This window comes from Neodiprion pinetum, chromosome 5 (genome assembly GCF_021155775.2).
Source record: "Neodiprion pinetum isolate iyNeoPine1 chromosome 5, iyNeoPine1.2, whole genome shotgun sequence".
Taxonomy (NCBI): Eukaryota; Metazoa; Arthropoda; class Insecta; order Hymenoptera; family Diprionidae; genus Neodiprion; species Neodiprion pinetum.
In genome coordinates this window covers 21,232,349-21,254,202 of record NC_060236.1, presented here as the reverse complement: position 1 = coordinate 21,254,202, position 21,854 = coordinate 21,232,349, and the positions used below count along the sequence as shown (strand labels likewise).

General features: G+C 46.5%; 1 protein-coding gene and 1 long non-coding RNA gene across 4 annotated transcripts; one reads left to right on the top strand and one right to left on the bottom strand.

Moving 5' to 3' along the window:
- The first annotated feature begins 68 nt into the window (after window positions 1–68).
- Dhc36C (Dynein heavy chain at 36C) lies at window positions 69–12,329 on the top strand. Its single transcript, XM_069136454.1, is given in 25 exon segments — window positions 69–345; window positions 405–1,233; window positions 1,304–1,684; window positions 1,759–2,195; window positions 2,265–2,380; window positions 2,476–3,858; window positions 3,917–4,108; window positions 4,180–4,311; window positions 4,382–5,437; window positions 5,504–5,674; window positions 5,741–5,959; window positions 5,962–6,975; window positions 7,058–7,246; window positions 7,312–8,393; window positions 8,456–8,647; window positions 8,724–8,950; window positions 9,013–9,383; window positions 9,439–9,619; window positions 9,690–9,988; window positions 10,056–10,220; window positions 10,279–10,519; window positions 10,585–11,184; window positions 11,259–11,410; window positions 11,476–11,757; window positions 11,882–12,329. Coding segments are annotated over 25 exon segments (10,356 nt in total). The 5' UTR covers window positions 69–107; the 3' UTR covers window positions 12,089–12,329.
- A 2,932-nt stretch (window positions 12,330–15,261) lies between these two features.
- Window positions 15,262–19,496, bottom strand: LOC124219464 (uncharacterized). Of its 3 annotated transcripts, none has more exons than XR_006883398.1 (4): window positions 19,045–19,496; window positions 16,533–17,150; window positions 15,522–15,790; window positions 15,262–15,419 (listed from the first exon to the last, which is right to left on the bottom strand). It is a non-coding gene; the product is annotated as an uncharacterized lncRNA (long non-coding RNA). The 3 variants fall into 3 exon arrangements; XR_006883399.1 differs by having other exon boundaries at window positions 15,262–15,790; window positions 16,533–16,612; window positions 16,686–17,150; XR_006883397.1 differs by having other exon boundaries at window positions 15,262–15,790.
- Window positions 19,497–21,854: the final 2,358 nt, after the last annotated feature.

The window sequence follows — 21,854 nt, the reverse complement described above, 5'->3', positions numbered from 1 at the left end:
TGGTAAACTGAACTCTTGCCAATTTCATTTTGGGCTCTAGGGTGAACCAGGCGCAGCAGGCGATCGCGGATCGGGGCCTGAGTCAGCCGACCAACACATCCGCTCTGATGGAATTGAAAGAATTTATGCTCAGGGCTGAAGAAGTCACGATAGTTCAGGTGGAGGCCAAGCTGCATGAAATAATCGAGTACATATTGTTTCTATCGGATTACTGGATCCTCACCAATGATGAAATACAAAATAACAACAAGACGTTTCATTGGTACCACACGATGCCGATCATATTCGAGGATCACAAGGCGATGGTAGAGTTGAAGATCGTAGAGTTCCAGGAAACTTTGAAAGGTGAGTGGGCACTGCTGCTCTGGGTTTCAATTTGCGGTTAAAATGCGTTCGTTTTACAGCTCGGTATCAGAAATTCACTGACGAACTGGCGCAGTATGCCAAACAGGCTGAAGAGCTGCAGTACTGGAATGATATAGAGGACATTCACCGTTATCAGAAGAAAGCGCAGAATCTAGAGAACAAGCTGATTGCGGCAATGGAGAAGATAGACCGGTTTAACGAGGAGGAGGTGTCATTCGGTTGGGAAACAACGCAATACCCAGAACGAAAGAAGATAGTGGACCGTATGATGCCGTTCAAGAAACTCTTTGACAGCGGATGCGAGTTTCTCACGAAGTACGAGCGATGGATGAACGCCATGATTGGCTCTTACCAGCCCGAGGAAATAGACAGCGATGTAGGCATAGCGTACAGGACGATATACAAGCTGGAGAAGAGTTTTCTCGAACCGGGACCGAAGAAATTAGCAATGGCAGTTCACGAAAAGATCGACGAATTCAGGCAGCATATGCCGGTCATTATGACCCTCGGCAATCCAGGGATTAAGGCTCGCCACTGGGAGCAGATTTCTGAGATCGTTGGATTTCCAATAAAAGTTGACTCCGAACTTACACTGGGAAAGGTTCTCGAGTTGGGGCTTGACGATTACATAGTTCGGTTTGAGAGCATTTCCGAAGCTGCGTCAAAAGAAAATACACTTGAAAAAAACTTGGAGAAAATGCAGAAAGACTGGGTAGACATGAGCTTCACGGTCAATCCGTACAAGGATTCTGGCACCTTTGTCATCGCTGGTGTCGACGAGATTCAGCTGATGCTTGACGACCACATTACGCGGACGATGACCATGAAGAACTCTGCGTACATAAAACCTTTCGAGTCGAAAATTCTGTGAGTTTGTGGGAGGGACGTTCACAAGTGAGCGAAACAACGTGTTTCCGATCCCGTTCAATGATTTCAGACGCTGGGAAGGCAAGCTACATCTCCTGCAGGACATACTTGACCAGTGGCTGAAAGTACAGGCAACGTGGATGTACTTGGAACCGATTTTCTCCTCTCCGGATATTCAGCAGCAGATGCCAGAGGAAGGGCGAAGGTTCAGCGCGGTGGACAAAACGTGGCGGGACATAATGAAGACCGTATACTCCGATTCGCGGGTTTTGTCTGTTCTAGAAATTGACAAGATGCTCGAGAGGCTTCGGAAGAGCTTTGGGCTTCTGGAACTGATCCAAAAAGGACTCAACGAGTACCTAGAAAAAAAGAGGCTCTACTTCCCCAGGTTCTTCTTCCTTTCAAACGATGAGCTCCTCGAAATACTGTCAGAAACGAAAGATCCGACTCGGTGAGGTTTCACAATTAACTGTAAATAAAGTAGTTAGCAAATATTTACTTTAACGTTATCCTTCGTCTTTCCAGCGTTCAACCTCATTTGAAAAAGTGCTTCGAGGGAATAGCGAAGCTCGCGTTCAACTCAGACCTCGAAGTCAGTAAGATGAAGTCGGCCGAAGGAGAGGAAGTCGATTTGATCGACATTATTTCGACCGCGGCTGCAAGGGGTCAGGTAGAAAAGTGGCTTTTGGAACTGGAAGGAGACATGCGTAGAAGCGTTAGGCAGATGGTGATTTTGGCGATCGATGCATACCCGATAAAAGAACGCTCAACGTGGGTCCTCGAGTGGCCTGGACAGACGGTTCTCTGCGTGGGTTCGATGTACTGGACAGTTCAAATTGAGGAAGCAATGCCACTCGGGGTGCCAGGACTGAAGAATTACCTGGACCTTTGTAACGCTCAGTTGAATGAGATAATATTACTGGTCAGAGGAAAGCTATCCACGCAAAATCGAATCACTCTTGGTCAGTGTGCAAGGTACTGGTTATTCCCTCGTTCTTCGCGTGCTCATCGCGGATTTTCTTTTGTCCCAGGTGCCTTAGTCACTCTCGACGTCCATGCCAGAGATGTACTAGTAGGACTCTGGCAGGACCAGGTCGTCGTCAACAATGACTTCAAGTGGCTTTGCCAGTTGAGATACTATTGGCAGGTGATTTCTGACGGACATTAGTCGGTAGTTGAAACACTGATTAGATCAGGGACTAATTCGCCCTTGATATCCAGGCCGGGACCGAACTGGAAGAGGAAAATCTTTGCGTCTACATGATCAACTCTTCTCTTTATTACGGTTACGAATACCTTGGCAATTCACCGCGGCTCGTTATAACCCCGCTAACTGATCGATGCTACCGAACTCTCTTCGGGGCCCTGAGCCTTCACCTGGGTGGAGCTCCAGAAGGCCCAGCAGGCACAGGAAAAACTGAGACGACGAAGGACTTGGCGAAGGCAATTGCGAAGCAGTGCGTTGTCTTCAACTGCTCGGACGGTCTGGACTATATCGCTTTGGGCAAGTTTTTCAAGGGCCTGGCATCATGTGGAGCCTGGTCATGCTTTGACGAATTCAACCGAATCGATCTCGAAGTTCTCTCTGTGGTTGCGCAGCAGATACTAACTATTCAGAGGGGGATAAACTCTGGGGCGTCGAAGCTGCTCTTCGAAGGTACAGAAATATGGCTGGATCCCAGTTGCGCCGTTTTCATCACCATGAATCCTGGGTATGCCGGGAGGTCGGAGCTACCGGACAACTTGAAGGCGCTCTTCAGATCCGTCGCCATGATGGTGCCTGATTATGCCCTGATATCGGAGAACACACTCTACTCTTACGGCTTCTACAACGGGCGTCCGCTGGCAGTGAAAATAGTGACTGCGTACAAGCTGTGTTCGGAACAACTTAGCAGTCAGTGTCACTACGATTACGGGATGCGAGCAGTAAAATCCGTCTTGGTCGCAGCTGGGAACCTGAAGCTCAAGTACCCGGACGAATCTGAGGACATTTTGATGCTACGCAGTATAAAGGACGTCAACTTGCCAAAGTTTCTGAGTCACGACTTACCCCTCTTCCAAGGCATCGCCTCCGACCTTTTTCCTGGGGTTGAACTGCCTGAGCCCGATTACACCCACATAAACAGCTGCACGAAGGAAGCATGTCTCGCAGCGAATCTACAGTGTACAGATTTCTTTCTCGAGAAAGTACAGCAGATATTCGAGATGATGATAGTCAGACACGGTTTCATGATCGTCGGTCTTCCCTTTGGCGGTAAAACGTCGGCGTACAGGATGCTCGCCGAGTGTTTGACTCGCCTTGAGGAACAGAATCTGATGGAAGAGCACCGGGTCGAGATTACGGTGATCAATCCGAAGTCGATAACGATGGGCCAGTTGTACGGACAGTTCGATCCAGCGTCCCACGAATGGAGCGACGGAGTGCTTGCCGTCAGCTACAGAGCCTTTGCCGTCTCGCAAAATGAAAATCGAAAGTGGTTAATTTTTGATGGACCCGTCGACGCGATCTGGATCGAAAACATGAACACAGTGTTGGATGACAATAAGAAACTCTGCCTCATGTCCGGTGAAATAATCCAGCTCGCTCCGACCACCAATTTAATATTTGAGCCCATGGACTTGGAGGTTAGTAAATATCTTTCAAGTGCTCTTGAGATAATTTAAGACTTGTTTTTGCTTCTAGGTCGCTTCTCCAGCCACCGTGTCTCGCTGTGGTATGATTTACATGGAGCCCGTGACTCTGGGTTGGACGCCGCTTCTGAAATCATGGATGAACACGCTGCCCAACACCCTGAGCGAACACATTAAGATCCAGTTGAAAGAAATGTTCATGAGATTTTGTTCAATATTGTTACATCTGATTCGGCGTTGCGGAGTAAAAGTAAGTCACATTCTTTGACAGAATTGATGTGCAAATGTTGTAATTGACTTTTTTTTTATACCCAGGAAATGATCCCGATGCCAGATTCAAACCTAGTTCGCTCAGTAATGCATCTGTGCGATTGTTTCATGGACGATTTTAAAAATCCTAGGTATATCGAGAGCATATCCGATCTGGACATGAGGGCACAGATAGAGGCAGGCAATTTAATATATAAAATATTACGAAGAGTTCCTCCGATAACTTTCCAGATTATCTTTTGATCAGGGATCGTTCTTCTTTTCCTGCGTTTGGGCGCTAGGTGGAACGCTGATGGCGACGTACCGAGAGTGGTTCAACGATCTTTTCCGCGGTTTGATGGACAGGGAATTCCCCGAGGAGCTGATCGCACGATTTGGCATTCCGGAAGACATAACTGGTCCAAAGAAGCCTTATGTTTGTCCAATACCATCAGGCGGGCTAGTTTTCGACTACAACTACGTCAAGGAGGGTAAAGGTCATTGGAAACTCTGGTCTGACAACTTGTCTGACGTTCCACCGATCCCGCGGGACATGCCGGTCAACCAGATAATCGTGCCGACCGTCGAGACGATCCGATACATGGAGCTCTTCAGGAAGCTGGTTTCGCATCAGAAGCCGGTCCTCCTGGTCGGGCCGACGGGGACTGGCAAGTCGGTCTACATAATGGAATTCCTCCTGAAGATAAACGACGCCAAGGTGTATAAGCCCCTTTTCATAAACTTCTCAGCTCAGACGACGGCCAATCAAACCCAGGACATAATAATGAGCAAGCTGGACAAGCGGAGAAAAGGCGTATATGGCGCACCGCCTGGAAAATTCTGGGTCATCTTTGTTGACGACGTATCAATGCCCCTGAAAGAGGAATATGGCGCTCAACCGCCGATCGAACTTCTCCGACAGTGGCTCGACCACCAGCAGTGGTTCGACCGGCGGGAAATCGTTCCCATAAAGCTGGTAGACGTTCAGATAATGTGCGCGATGGGGCCACCGACAGGTGGAAAAGACGTCACGCCCAGGTTCAAGCGGCACTTTTTCACGTTGAGCATATCTGAGTTTCAAGATGATGTCATGGTGATGATATTCACCAACATCATGCTCTGGCACATTGATGCCCAGGGCTTTGGTCCAGAATTCATATCATGTGCGGATCAGGTGGTCCTTGGCACGTTGGATATATACAAAGAGAGTCTCATCAACCTGTTGCCCACCCCGGCAAAGTCACACTATCTGTTCAACTTACGTGATTTTTCCCGAGTCATCCAGGGCGTTCTTTTGTCGACTCCGGAATCCATGCCAAATCCAGTGAGTTAATTTACGATCTGTCAGTCGCGTGTCAGACAGTTATTTAATTTTTTTTTTTTTTGTAAGCTCAAAATGAAACGGCAATGGGTACACGAAGTGCTCCGTGTCTACGGTGACCGGCTTGTAGATGAAGGAGACATTGGCTGGCTGGTTGGCCAGCTCCGAAAGACGATGGCCAAGCGAATGGATGAGGACATGGACAAGATGTTCCAAGACTTCACAGGGGATCCCGAAATTGTGGTGAAAATTACCTTCACGTTCCGGGATAGAAACGATAGTTAAATTGTTCGTATTTGTCTTCAGGTTGAGGATTACCATTTGCGAAATTTGGTGTACTGCGACTTTCATGATCCCCTGGCAGAGAAGAGGATGTACGTCGAAGTCGAGGCGCTTGATACACTTGCTGAAATTGTCGAGGAGTATCTAGCCGAATACAACTCGATGACGAAGAAGCCCATGAACCTGGTTCTCTTCAGGTATGTCGTTAGGAATAATGGTGTGTCGACTGGTCTGTCAATCCGAACTTTCACAGGTTCGCTGTCGAGCATCTGTCCAAGATCTGTCGCATAATAAAACAGCCCCGAAGCCATGCGCTTCTTGTGGGTGTTGGAGGCTCAGGTCGACAATCGTTGACACGTTTGGCTGCCCACATATCTGAGTACGATATATTTCAAGTCGAGATATCGAAGCAGTACGGAGTGTACGAGTGGCACGAAGACGTCAAGATAGTCCTCCGCAAGAGTGCCGCGACAGAATTGCACGCAGCGTTTCTTTTTACCGATAGTCAAATAAAGGAGGAGTCGTTCCTTGAGGACATCAGCAACCTGCTGAATGCCGGCGAAGTTCCAAACTTATTCGCTGCGGACGAGAAGGCGGAGATTTGTGAGAAGATGCGTCAGATAGACAGGCAGCGAGACAAGACGCTCCAAACGGACGGCAGCCCGGTTGCTCTCTTCAATTTCTTCGTTCAAGTTGTCCGCGAACAGTTGCACATCATTGTCGCTATGTCACCCATCGGTGACGGCTTCCGAAACAGGATTCGCAAGTTCCCTGCTCTTGTGAATTGCTGCACAATCGACTGGCTCCAGCCATGGCCTGAAGATGCTCTTGTCGCTGTTGCGACCAAGTTTCTTGAGAAGATAAAACTGTCCTCTCAAGAGAGGCTTGCCTGCATCGAGATGTGCCAGGTCTTCCACACCTCGACTCAGCAGCTTTCTAAGGAATTCCTTTCTCAAGCTCGCAGGTGGAATTACGTCACACCCACATCTTACCTCGAACTGATTAACACTTTCAAAAATTTACTCGCGAAAAAGAGGCAGGAGGTCATTGACGGGAAGAAGAGGTACGAGGCGGGTCTCGGAAAATTGGACAACACTCACAAGCAGGTTGGCAAAATGCAAGAAACTTTAATGGCGCTTCAGCCGAAGCTTTTGGTCGCTGCAAAGGAAGTCGAAAAGATGCTTGAAAGCGTTCAGAAAGAGAGCGCTGAGGCATCCACAGTTGAGGCGATTGTCAAGAAAGATGAAGAGGCTGCGATGGTTAGAAAAAAGTTGAACTTCATCTCAAACTGATCGGAATTCATCATTCCTTAGTGCAACTAATGCTCGTTGTGAGTTTTAGGTTGTAGCTGGAGAGGCTGAAGCGATTCGCGCGGATTGCAACGCGGATTTAGAACTTGCGATGCCGATATTGAACGCAGCAAACGCAGCGTTGAATACACTGACTCCTCCAGATATTGTGATAGTTAAAACGATGAAAAATCCACCGGCAGGTGTCAAGCTCGTAATGGAGGCAGTATGCATATTGAAGGTAAGGAGATCACTTCATGAGGTACGGAAAAAACGGCATAATCGTTGGGTTGTCTTCTTTTTCAGGGTCTGAAGCCCGAAAAGGTGACGACAGACGGTATCCACCAGGTGGACGACTACTGGAAACCGTCACTGCGAATCTTGGGGGATATCAAATTCCTGGACACATTGCAGCAGTTTGACAAGGACAACATACCCGAAAAAATAATGACGAAGATCCGAACCTCAATCCTAACAAACCCGAACTTTGATCCTGACAAGATAAAGAACGCCTCGACGGCCTGCGAGGGTCTGTGCAAGTGGGTGTACGCCCTGTCGGAATACGACAAAGTGGCAAAGGTCATTGCGCCGAAAAAGAAGGCTCTGGCGAAGGCAGAAGCTTTGTTTGCTGAGGCGATGGCGGAGCTCGACGTCAAACGAGCGCAGCTTAAGCAGGTCCAGGACAGAGTTGCCGCCTTGGAACGCCTGCTTGCTGAGCGGAAGAAGAGTTACCAGAACATGATGGACGTGGTAGACGACTGTGAAATGAAGCTGATCAGAGCCAAGGAACTGATTGGTGGACTGGGCGGCGAGTACACGCGGTGGTCAGACACGGCGACAGCGCTTGGCCAGCGGTACTTTCGGCTTACCGGTGATGTTCTTATCGCCGCGGGCATCGTCGCCTACCTAGGTGTTTTCACGATGCAATACCGTTCCAAGCAAGTCGAGTTCTGGGTCAAGTTTTGCACGGGCCTGAACGTTGTCTGTTCCCAGGACTACCAGCTCACTCAGGTTCTCGGAGACCCCGTGCAAATCAGGTCCTGGGCTATTTTTGGCCTGCCAAGCGATCTCTTTTCCGTCGATAACGCTATCATCGTCACCAACTCCATGCGCTGGCCCCTCATGATAGACCCTCAGGGTCAGGCCAACAAGTGGGTCAAGAATACGGAGAAGGCCTGCAACATCAATGTCATTCGACTCACCCAAAATGATTACATGCGTATCCTCGAAAGCGCTATTCAGTTTGGCCAGCCTGTACTGCTGGAAAACGTCGGCGAGGAACTCGACGCTGCTCTCGAACCACTTCTTCTGAAGCAGACTTACAAGGCTGGCGGAACTCTTTGCATCAAACTTGGTGACTCGGTTGTCGAGTATAATGAAAAGTTCAGGTGAGATTTTTATGGGACTGAACTAATGGATTAGCTACTAATCGGTCTCGATTTTTTTTTAGGCTTTACATCACGACTAAATTGAGAAATCCACACTATCTACCAGAGGTTGCCGTTAAGGTTACGCTCCTCAATTTCATGATAACGCCTATTGGCCTCGAGGATCAGTTACTAGGAATTGTTGTCGCAAAGGAACGGCCTGATTTGGAGGTTGAAAAGAATCAGCTGATCGTTCAGGGAGCCGCAAACAAAAAGTAATCGAACATAGATTAGGTGGTACGAAATACAAGGTGATAAAAATCTTTCGAAAGAGTGAATTACTCTTCGCAGAATGTTGAAGGACATCGAAGACAAGATTCTTCAAGTCCTGTCATCATCTGACGAAAATATTCTGGAGGACCAGACGGCGATCGGCGTTCTTAGCTCGTCGAAAATTCTTTCTGACGATATCCAAACCAAACAAGCAGCCACTGAAATCACTGAGAAGTCGATCGATGTTGCCAGACTTCAATACACCGGCATCGCTGTTTACTCCACCATCTTGTTCTTCACCATAGGTAATACGCCAATTAATTTGGCAGTAACCATTTGGATTTTTAAACTTTGCTTTTGTTTTTAGCGGTCCTGGCTAATATCGATCCAATGTATCAGTACTCGTTAGTATGGTTCGTCAACCTGTTCAAATCGACGATCGAAAACACGCCCCCAGTGGAAGACCTTGATCAGCGGTTGGCCGATCTGACTAAAAATTTTACATATTCGTTGTACGTGAACATATGCCGCTCGTTGTTCGAGAAGGACAAGCTGCTCTTCTCTCTTCTGCTAGTCATCAACCTTCTGAACAAGCAGGGTAAGATATCAAACGCTCATTGGATGTTCCTGCTAACAGGCGGCGTCGGCCTCGACAATCCTCATCCAAATCCTACAAACTGGCTGCCAATAAAGTCGTGGGACGAACTCTGTCGCTTGAATGACGTGGCTGGATTCAGCGTGAGTTATTTACCTTCGAAAACGGCTTTCGCTGATTACAGAATCACATGTTTAGGGCATCAGAGACTCATTTGCATCAAACCTCACAGCGTGGAAAAAGATATTCGATCACAAGGAGCCGCACACTGAGAACATGCCACCTCCGTTCGACAAGCTTACGTCGTTCGAAAGGATGTTGGTGGTCAGATGCGTCCGAGCTGACAAAATGGTGCCGGCCGTTCATCAATTCGTTGAATGTGAGAAAAATTGAAGATAACGATGACGAATGAGAGGACAAGTATCTTATCTTCATTCTTCGTTAATCAGCTGAAATGGGAAGGCAGTACGTGGAGCCTCCACCGTTTGACCTCATATCTTCTTACGCCGATTCGCACTGCTGCGTTCCCCTGATATTTGTCCTGACTCCTGGTGCCGATCCGACAGCAGTTTTACTCAAGTTCGCTGACGACCAAGGATTCGGTGCCAACAGGCTCTTTTCTCTATCCCTTGGACAGGGGCAGGGACCGATTGCCGTTCGACTGATCGATGAGGGGATTAAAAACGGCACGTGGGTCGTACTCCAGAATTGTCACCTGGCCAAAAGTTGGATGAGCACCCTGGAAAAGGTCGATTTGTACTTAATTTTGAAATATTCGGGTGATGATACCTAAAATTTTTTCAACTTCTATTCAGGTTTGTGAAAACCTTCTTCCGGAAACGGTTCATCCCGATTTCCGACTCTGGCTAACGAGCTACCCGGCCGATCACTTTCCGGTTAGCGTTCTTCAAAACGGTGTCAAGATGACGAATGAACCACCGAAGGGCTTGAGAGCTAATATAATCCGATCTTACCTCCAAGTGAGTCGAGAATTTGCTGCAAGCTGTCGTCCATTGAACAATCACGATTTTCTTCAAGGATCCGATCTGCGACCCGGAGTTTTTCGAGAAATCGAAGCAGAAGGTTATCTTCAAAAAGATGTTATTCGGACTCTGCTTCTTTCACGCGATCGTCCAGGAGCGTCGCAAGTTCGGACCGATCGGCTGGAATAATCCGTATGAGTTCAACGAAACCGATTTACGAATCAGCGTGCTCCAGCTGAAAATCTTCCTCGATCAATACGCCGATGTTCAATACGAGGCCCTGAAATATCTAACAGGTTTTCATTATTCGTCCGACTTCGCCAGAGTTATCGGACAGTGAATAATCAACATTGCTCTACAGGTGAGTGCAACTATGGCGGCCGGGTGACGGACGAGTGGGACCGGCGAACGCTGGTTACCATCTTGGCGAAATTCTACTGCCCGTCTCTCGTAGAGAATGAAAAGCACCTCTTCGATCCGAGCGGCATTTACTACGTTCCGGAGGTCAGTGACCACGCGGAGTTCCTCGAGTTCGTTAAGACTCTGCCACTGATAACGGGGCCGAGCGTTTTCGGCATGAACGAAAACGCGGACATCATAAAAGACCAGCAGGAAACGGACCTGATGCTATCCTCCGTGCTTCTGACCCAGGTGAATTCGCGAGCTCATGGAAGTGAAGACGAATTTGACTCCATCTTTGGTTTCTCTGCTGTTGCTTCGTAGGACACCGCGACGAGCGAAGGAGACGGTGGAAAATCCCCAGACGAAGTGGTCTTCGAGGTGGCGGCTGATATTCTATCCAAGCTTCCGGCTGACTTCGACCTCGTCAACGCCCTCGAGAAATATCCAACCTCTTACGAACAAAGTATGAATACAGTGCTGGTTCAGGAGATGGGGAGATTCAACAAGTTGCTACAGACCATAAGGAGCAGCCTTCAAAACGTCCAGAAAGCCATAAAAGGTTGTCCAAATACGTGGTTTGTAATTCGTAAACAACGGAAATAAGAGTACCAAATTGAAACTCTGTTTTCCAAGGTCTGGTAATCATGAACGCTGAGCTTGAGGAGGTCATGATGTCAACAATAACTGGAAGGATACCTATGATGTGGAAATCCCGGTCTTACCCGTCCCTGAAGCCACTCGGTAGCTACATAAACGACTTTCTGCGGCGGCTCACGTTCTTGCAGGTGAATTTGAAGTTTGATCTTATTTCCGGAGTGTGAAGTGTTAACTTTCTCTTTCTCGAAATAAGGAATGGTACATGGATGGTCCCCCCACGTCCTTCTGGATATCCGGCTTCTACTTTACTCAAGCCTTCCTAACTGGCGCCCGGCAAAATTTTGCCAGGAAATACTCGATTCCTATCGATCTATTGATCTACGACTTTATACCTCTGAAGGAAACCACGTTTCCCACACCTCCTGAGGACGGTGTCTACGTGTACGGTCTTTTCCTCGACGGGGCGAGATTCAACTTGTCGACAATGATGCTTGACGAGTCATTGCCCAAAGTTCTTTACGACGAAGTTCCAGTCGTGAGTTTATCGTTTACGTTTTTGTATCTGGAGATTGACCGACCAAATCGAAAATTCTTGCTAGATTAAAGAACGAATGATCAGATGGAATAAATTAACGAAAATTAAATACGCTCCTCTGCAGTTATGGCTTGTCCCGATAACCAAATCGAAGATTAAAGAGAGGTCGACTTACACGTGCCCTGTATATAAGACGAGCGAACGTCGTGGGATTCTCTCAACTACGGGCCACTCGACGAACTTTGTTATTGCTATGTGGCTGCCGACGAACCTTCCGCAAGAACATTGGATAATCCGAGGCGTGGCAATGCTTTGTCAGCTTTCGCAGTAATAATCGTCGCGATGATGTCTAAAAAAATTCATGGCGTTAACACAGCGCAATACTACCACGTACATAATTTAGAGCGATAAATTGTTTTCTTTACACGATTCGCATCAGTTGAATGGAAAGCTGAAACGCATTGGCGGAACTAGTTTACGATTGCATCATCAATTTACAAAAATTGTATGTCTGATTTAAAATTTTTTTACATTACTTGAAGTAACGTTAATTTACTGGTCGTTTCAACTTGACTCAAAAAATTTAAACGAGGTCGAATTTTGCTTAAAACATAACTTTACATAAACGTGAAATGAGTTCAAACAACTTTATAGGGATTTTGAATTAATTCATACAACCGGTTTCAAGTAAATTCGAAAGGCTGCACGTGGCGTCAAGTGACTAAACACGATTAAAACCGACTTTGTGACTTTTAGTAGTATCAAGTGATCCCAAAGTACTTAAAATGGATGACCACGACTCAAAACAACTTTACTTGGCTTGGAATTATGCGAAAGACCCATAACGACGGATCAAGAGTGACTGTACATCTGCAAATTCGTGAACATTGAAAAAATTCGTGCTTATCGTCGTGGAGAAAAATCGGATACAATTCACAAAATAGGGTGACGATCAAGCAGCGTATTTATAAAACGGCGCAAAGTCTAAATCTAATCCAAAGAGATAAGGACGAAGGGCGTTTACCCCTGAGGTCTCGGTACTGATGCTGGTTAAAGCAGCTAGTGCAGAGTCCACACTCCACATTCTGCGCCCTTGTTCTACACATATCGAGATCTCGCTCTGAACACACTCACACATTACTCGGAGACGAAGATAGGCGGTAGCGTTATTTGGCGTTCGGTTGCTCGCGCTCACTTCTGCAGCGTGTCAGGGGTGGGTGGGTGGTGCCTAGGGTGCATCGGGCTCTAGGCTGGAGAAACCGGGCAGAGGGCTACTGGCGGCACCCTGTCTACCCAGAGCGCGAATGCCGGAGGCTTGTCGCCTAGCAACCTCGTATTGATCTCCCTTCGTATGTCTCTCAACGGATTTCCCCGCGCCCCTATTTACCCTGAGTCCCTGGGTCCCTTCGTCCTGCGTGGGCTACTGGGTCCTGGTGGGAGTGGGTCCAGGGCTTTGCCGTACTTCTGTATCCCGTTTTCCCAGGATCTGCTCGTCGTTGAAAGAATTCAAGGAGTTTCAGTTTCTATGGTTCAGACGATTTTAAAGAAACTTCAGGCTAAGCGCCTCGTATTAGTATGGTTTCAACCGGTTCAACTAATTGGTCAATAAATGCAAATTAACCATACTCAGGTGTGTTGATAAAAATTATCAATCATAATCACAAGTAGTTTATTGATGAGTTTTGCAAAATCTCTGTAATTTTTTTTTCCCCAATTTAAAAAAAACCTTTCCGACTGACTCACAAACAAAATTATTCATAAGACTTGTGAAATTTTAACATCAGCCTAGTTTTATTATTGACATTAATGAATGAAAGTTGAATTAGAAATTTCGGCATCGCATTTACCAGTTGAACGGTGAAATCTCCTTGAAGATATGTTGATCGTTAGACTGCAAGGAAAATTGGTTTACTGCTGAATAACGGATTGATTGAATATTGTACGCGTGGAAAACAGCACAGGAAGAGAAGGAGGAATAGAGGAAAATAGACTCGGACCAAAATGAGCATTGCCTGGTTTATTTTGTAGCCGTTTTAATCACCCATTGTTGAATTCTGTCGATGACATTAGATGGAGCAAACAAGATTAGGAAGCGTGGACCATGTCTCGGTAATTGTTTTCCTCATGCGGATAGCCAAATCGATTCAATCCTATGCGTGAAAACATCTGTCCAAGGTGTTCTTGATATCTGATACATCAGGTCACTATATAGATGCAGACTCTGCCAGGCATTCCAAGTTCGCTTGAAGGTCAAGAGTGCGTATTTTCAGCTCATGGAGAAGCTTTAAGCGCGCAGCATAGCCATAACAGAAAATAGGACCAGGGATGATTAAGGGAAGTATAAATAACAGAAAATATAGAAAATGACAGGACGTACTGCAGAGACGGTAGAAAGTTTGTCTTGAGCTCCGATCCAAAATCTCTATGCAGCTAGATACAAAAATGGGACTATCACATTGTGAACATCGTGTTTAAATCATTCTTCCAGTTTAACTGATATTCTGGATCAGGTGGGAAAAATAGTATTTGAACTGTGCAGTATAAGTACAATTAACACTAGGTTCAAAACCTGCTTCAAAAGTAAATAAAAATAGCGTAATCAAAGAAAAATAAGCTGGAATAATCGCTACGAATCGAAGGTTGAATAATGGAGCGCCATGGCGTCAGGGGTCTCAGATGAAGAGGATGGGAAGGGAAGCGCGGTGAGACGCCGTGGTGGAGGGGATGGTCCTGGTCCTCCCAACCGAAGGGTGTGGAGGTGGTTGCCACGCAACGAGCGGACCGGTAACACCCCCGACGTCTTCCTCGTCTGAAGCTTCATCATCCCGAAGCCGCCACTTCCAGTTCGGTCGATACCACCAAGATTCTCTTTCGCATACGCCCGGGAATTCCCTCAATTTTCATCGGGATGGATAAACCCGGTTTAGGTCGGGTCACGACGCAGAAGAAGGCAAGGGTGAATGAAGGGCGGGGAAAGAAGACCTTCGCTCTTTCACCGGACAACCAGCCGCACAAACCAGTCGGCTGGACTTTCGACTTTAGAACCCTCTCGGTCATCTCTGTACGCCGTTCATTATCCGAGGGATACTTGAACCGTGCTCTTCCCAATCTATACTTGCTCTACTGAATACGGTTAGCGGTAAAACGGACCACCAAATTTTCCGACCTAAGACCGTGAACTATCTTTTGACAGTGCTCGCATTACTGCTAAATATTGCTGCGTTTTCGAGGTCAATTTTAACGTGGATACAAAATTAAGGAGATCCTTTTCAGCGAAGAAGATGATCAGTATCGAAACACGACGCAACAATTCCAGAGGACAATAACCGATTACCACTCATTGTAACTGCGTCATAGCAATATTCTACTGATAGAGATTTCGTCAGCTTTCATCTCGTTGGGAGATTGAGAGTAAGAGGTCATCGTCAAATCGACCGTATCAATTAGCTACGGGAATTAAAGCGAGGATAACGAAAAGGTAAAGGACGGAATATACCAGACAGATTTATAGTTCACCGAAGATAGTTTATTACAGAGAGTTATTATATACAAAGTACGTTCGGGCTAGTTGGTTAAGGTTCGGATTCAGGTTCAACTATTTCATCAAACGGAGCCAATTACTGATCTATGTAATCTATTGCGTATAATCCATTCAACTATCTCTACGTAAAATAGAATCAAATAAAAATGATTAATTTTACAGTGATAACTCAGCTATTGTGTAATGATAATAATATCGTTTTAGGTTTTTTCATATCACATACGGGGGTTCAACGCTCGTTCGATGTTTTGCCGGCACAACGACGCAGTGCTGAATTATGTCCGCTCTTGGCATTCACCGCGTGCCTTATGAATTTTGAAATTTTGGCACATGGAAGCCCGCAGTGAACGCAAGGAGCACAGACTCACTCGGTGGCCCACTCGTCCAATTCTTCCTCTGAAGTCTTCTTCCTCTTCGTAAAACTTCAAGACCATTATCTTACTTATTTTCTCCTTCCCAATACAATTCTATTCATCTTTGACTCTCAGATTCCTGGAACAGAAGCAGGCAATACTTGAACTAAAATAATGTGAATTACTGCAGAACTGATCGAGGCTATTTCTCACGTATTCAGATACAAATACAGACATGAAGTGAGAGAGAGAGAGAGGGAGAGAGAGAGAGAGAGAGAGAGAGAGAGAGAGAGAATGTGAAAGAGAGTTGAAGAGAAAACAAAAGACCAAAAACGTGGAGCACTATGGGCATTCCGGATCCCATGAGCTACTGCCTCTTCTATCCAAGGGGATGGAGAGGGTTCCCCGTGCTTTTCATCGCCCCTTTTTCCCGACTCCGTTTACCATATCGACGGCTAAGGGATGCGCTTACGAGCCATGCATGTATCAAAACTGCTTGGAGGGGAGCAGCTGACTGACTAACTGCTGCTGCTGCTGATGGGAGAGTCCCTGGGGTTCGGTTAGTTCCATTGTCTGCAGTTATTCGCATAATCAAGATCCGGGAGTCCTGGCGAGGGACACAAAAAGAGAAAGAGAGAGAGAGAGAGAGAGAGAGAGAGAGAGAAAGAGGAGTAGCGGGGGGAACGTTGACAGCCATATATTGCAGGATGCTATCGCCGGCGATACCGAAGGCATTTGAAAAAAAATTTGATGGTTTTTTGATCCGCAACCGTTGGACATGCCAGATGGAAAATTTGAATGACGGACTTCGACCAGAACCAGGTCAGTCTTTTACGTTTGGAATTCCATATTGGGAGGTTTTGGACAGTGTGAATGGTCACCTTCAGCTTGCAGAGCACTAGTTTTACGGTGACGATCGGTCTTCATCTCCATAAGGCATATCTTCCTAGTCACGGCCGAACTGGAAAACGGAAATTCGAAGGAGTATAAAATAAGGCGAATGTGACATTGGAAGATCACTGATACCACGAGACCTTTGATCTCGATGTGCCACAATTCCTCCTCTTGCAGAGATTTCTATATGAGGGATCATGGTAGGCTTCTGACGGAGGAAAAGGGTGCGACACATAAGTGCTGAGCGAAGTGAATGGGCTAGTTTTTGCCCTGCGTGGCCCTGTGACGTCACCGAGCGACCACGTGGAGTTGGAGCCACGTCACGTATACCTAAATCTCTCGCTCTCTCTCTATCTATCTATCTTTCTCTATCACTCCCTCCCATTACTGTTGTGTGTTTGTCAAACGGTATGGAGAACAACGGGGCACACCCTCGCATCGATCCCCCTCTCTCTCTCTCTCTCTCAGTAGGTATATGGGAACCGTCCGTCGCGCCCTTCATTCATGCGAAATTCTCACTGACATTGCTTATGTCACCCCGAGTGACCATCGAATACTGATCCACACGGTTGTTTTCAACTCCAATCATCATCATCATCATCAATCTGAAAATAAGAAAAATGAAACGATCATAAACAACTCGATGATGGGTTAAATTACTATTCTTTTGTTCTACGAGAAGCTCAACTAGCTCAACTCTGTTCGGCACCGGTTAGGAATGTTATGTTTCAGTGTACACGGAAGGCACAAGCTCACACACACACAGAGAGAGAGAGTTAGAGAGAGAGAGAGAGATGGAAAACGAAGCAAGAGTGAAGCGTGGCGTTTGTGAAAAGACAGATTGCGTCAGCTGATTACATATTGACAAACTGATAAGGGACTTGTCCATGGTGTGATCGAGGCTTTGATGGGGCGTTGAAATAAATTTTAGGATCGAACAATATGAGTGTAGTTCGATACAAAGCTTGTTGGACGATTAGACGTAAATGTTTTGCAGACCATTGGCCGGTTTCATGGTTTTCAGCATTAAATCTTCTTGAAAAATGGCTGTAAGATAGGTAAAAATGAAGGATACACGAGGTAATCACCGAGAAGCTTACCGAATACCCTGCACAGGCTGCCATGCTACTTCGTAGCCATGGCGATCATGCACTACTGATAAAACAACACCGCACATAATATGTACTCGCACGAAAGGGAAACCACCGTTGTATACCGGGTGTTTCCTGATATCCTCGAGTCAAAATGCAATCTGGAACTGACCCTCTACTCGACAAGTCGAAGTGGCGGTAAGGCTCAAACCATCGAAGAGAAAATACGATGACGCTGGTCAAGGTTTTGCGACAGGAATATCACCGTACCTGCGGTTCCGGGCTACATCAAGAGGGGGTGAACTATTCGGACCAGGGAACAAGCGAAGTATATGAGCAATATCGAGCAAGATCGCGTGACGACTTACTCGACCCACTGGCTCGCCGTGGAAGTCGGCGACAATCTCAAAAACTACCTGCTCAAAGTTATAACAGGTCGTTGCAAGACTAAAGGTCACTGGAAGACCCTGAAGAAAGAGGATCTGGAGAATTCAGACCAAATTTAATGGTTAATTTGGCCATGAACACCGACTAGACATGATGAAGATGTTGAATTATTGCTGAGCAGTGATAAAGCAACTTTATAAATACAGCATCGAAAAAAGACCAATTATTTTCGTTGATTGAACAGCTTAACACTCACGGTGTTCAGTTGCTGGTGAATAACAACAGACTAATACGAAATGGTAGTACATGATAATAAAAAATGTTTAACAGACGAATAACAAAAGTCGTTGAATTTCCAATTAAATAGCCGGGAGGGGGGGGGGGGGGGGTCTTCTGGGCAAGTTTATATCGTAACAGTTGTATCGCGTTTCGAAATTAATTCGGGAATTGTACGTATGGAATCCGTATTTCTATAATATTAACACTACGTAATATAGACCGAACTGATTGAACGCTACCAGTGTTAAATTGCCGCAAGAAACATCGCAATAAGGCGCTGAATAGATGAACTATCAAGGAATTGAATAGACTAAAAATATATTCTACCTTCAATGGTTGAAATTAATTTTCATCTGAAGTTGGCGCCTAAAATCGCCAAAATTAACCCTCGAAGCATCAAGGCAACGGTCAGAAGAAGACGTACGAAACTTTTTCCAGTATTTTCACTACTATCAGCATAGTTTTTAAGCAGTATCCAACCTGAATGTGATTAGAATTTTTTCATACGACACCGGGAGTAATAACCCGGTGTTTAATTAACCTCAAAGCGCACGAAATCAGCATCAAGCTACGTAGCGAAACGAGAAAACTAACGGCAAGGTTAAAATAATCACAGATGACCGGTGAACAGTTTAAAACAGACAGCAAAAAACAAAAGAAATAGATGAAGCGAGTGTTGAATTTTTCTGTACACTGAATTTTTTGTTTAACAATTTACCAATATTACTACATTGATGATTACCTTTTCCTCCAGATCGTAGAATGACCAGTCAGATTTTCCACGGATTTGGTATCATTCATCTTGGTCGCGTTTAGTTCAACCGTCATCGTGTTTTCACCTTTTGTACAGCGTTGAAAATTTCTCCTCCGAGCGGCGATTGGTCCACAAAAGGGGGGCGAATTGAAAAATTCGAAGCCATCTCGCGAATCGTCGATTCAATCGCCGGAGCGTGAATGCGAGGCATGCGATGAACCTCTGGTAGTGGGCTCGTCGCACCCCAAGCAAGGTTACGGCGCGTATTCAACTTTACAATCAATCCAGCTGTGCGGGGCGCCAGGTGCGTATCAACACCGCCGCCGGTAACGCCAGGACTAAAGAGTGTCGGTTTATTTCCCGGTCCCCAGGCCCCGGATGGACGGATGGATGGATGGTGGCTGGCTGGCCTCCGAGCCGCTCGTGTTCCTGGTTTGATGGTCGCGTCGCTACTGCGCCCTCTCCGCCGGCGCCCGCCCGGCCCTGCCCCTCGACGGCAGAAAACCCCGCGCTGCCTCCCTCTGGTAAACCTGGAAAATCTATAGCTCTGTCCTCCTCGCACGCCTCGCTCTACCGCTCAGGGGTTGCGCCGCCGCCCCCCGTAATTCCGACGTCGGAAACGACGCGCCAGCGCGTGAGGCGCAATCTCTCGCTCTCTCTCTCTTTCTTTCTCATTCTCCTTGTTTTCGCCCTTCGTGTTTCTCTCTTTTTCTCGTGTTTTCTTCTTCTCTTTCACTTGATGTTTCCTTCATTTCGGGTATTTTTTAATTTTTCCTTCCATCCTATTCTTTATCCTCTCTCACTCGTTTTTCGATCACCCCTCACCCCAACACCCTCCCTCATCTGTTTCATTCCATAGGGGGTTGAACAAATCCGCCGCCGGTATCGTATATTTCTAACCAAGCCATCAGCCAGTTCTCCCCCCCCCCCCCCCTTCTCTCTCTCTCCTCTCCTCCTTTCCCACCCCCTGGAGCCCGGGTTGGACCTTAAAACTCGGCGCACGCGCCGCCACCCTTGCCTTGCCCGGGGGCATCCGTCAAGCCCCCTGTGATCCCCTTCCCCCTCAGCCCTTGGGTGACCAGCTTCAACGCTTTGGTCTGGCAGGGTGACTGTACACAAAGTACACCATCCTGTGAAGTACGCGTTTCGGTTTGTGTGTGTGTATAGTCAGGAATTCGCAAATTGCGTTTGCAATGCCACCTCCCACTCAACATCTTTGTCTCTCTCTGAAGAAAACTCCCTCTCTCTAAAACTCCATCTTTCTTTTAAACTCTATCTTTCCCACTTTGCCATGTTTCGCAGTCTTGAGTAAAGATAAAAAGAAGAAGCAGAAGATGAAGAAGTAGAGGAAGAGCGAAAAAAGGGTACGGTAAAATAATGTAAAGACTGCGTGTTTTTTTGCTTAGTTTTTTTCGCCAAGTTGTGGGATAAACTTTTTGAACTCGAAGAAATTTCGGACAAGGGGAGACGGAAAATTGCAGGCAGTAGAGAGAGGCAGTCTATACAGTCGACAGTCGTATAATTTTGGGAGTTTGGCGCAGCTATTGTGTACAATAAATATGTCATTTATGGTAGGTCTTCGTAATTTTAGATCGCAGAAATATTTTTCGCCGATTCACCTCCCTCCCTCTGCCTGAATCACACAACGAATAAATTTGTGGATTAGTAGATATGTGATTTTTTTTTGTGGTTGTCGAGTTGGCTGGAACAGCGCAAAAGATGATAATCCAAGCATGGTGCACATTAGTCATACGAATGCATAGGTATGTACACCTACCTACTTGGTAATGGATACATATGTGGGTAATAAATAATTTACTTGTGTTGGGATAAATCGGCGATGATATGTATAACGGTACATAAGTTCACTCCCTCTGTCGGCAGACACTGCACTTCTTCACCGTCTGTCGTATCAAGTGCCAAGTCGGTTATCCTCACTCATGATGTAACGATATTCACCCCATGAACATACACGCACACGCGGTCAAGTTGTAATCTTCAATTGCGACCAAAAAACTCTTTCAGCTTTCAGATCAAAAAGGAGATCATGAAGCAGAAAGACATGCCCGTGGAGATTGAAAATATGGTGATCAAAACAAAGATTGCATCGTGAGAATTTGAGAGGGAATTGTTATGTATAATGACAACGAAAATCACCCAGATCACGTTACGGGTGACGACTATGAGGGGAAAGAAGTCAACGTGGAAGAAGACTTTTCACTGTCACGTCGTATTCAAAGACCAAAATGGCCTCGAATATCACGGCGAAGGACACGTCCTTCGGATGTGGTGCCAAAACGGGCCTCCAGACAACAAATGGATATCTCGTATGGCGAAACCAGGATCGTAAGTTGTGGCATTAAGGTCGACTGGCTGAGCGAAGGATGAAATAAACTGTTATAGGAGATGCGAGGAAGCAAGCATGGAAGTCGGCTGGACTCTGATCGGTTGGGTAATGGCCACCTGCTGCTAGACGACCAGAATCCCCGCGGCTTCTGTGGACGACCCCTGCCTCGCCCGGAGGGTACTGATTCTTCTTCTCATTCGGCCCTGAAGTAACAAGTTTATTGCAGATCCCCCGCAAACAACATACACTACCGCGGCCGCACCAACGGACGATTGGTTGATCGTCTAATACCCACTACTCAAGTGCTTGGCAATCGATTACGGGCGTCGCCTCGCGTCGTTTCAGATTTTCTTTCCCGATATTTCGTCATCGAAGAACATTCGGCAGATTTATTTTCGACCATGAGACCAACGACTGACTCGAAAGCTTCAGAGCTTTCCATTTAGTCAAA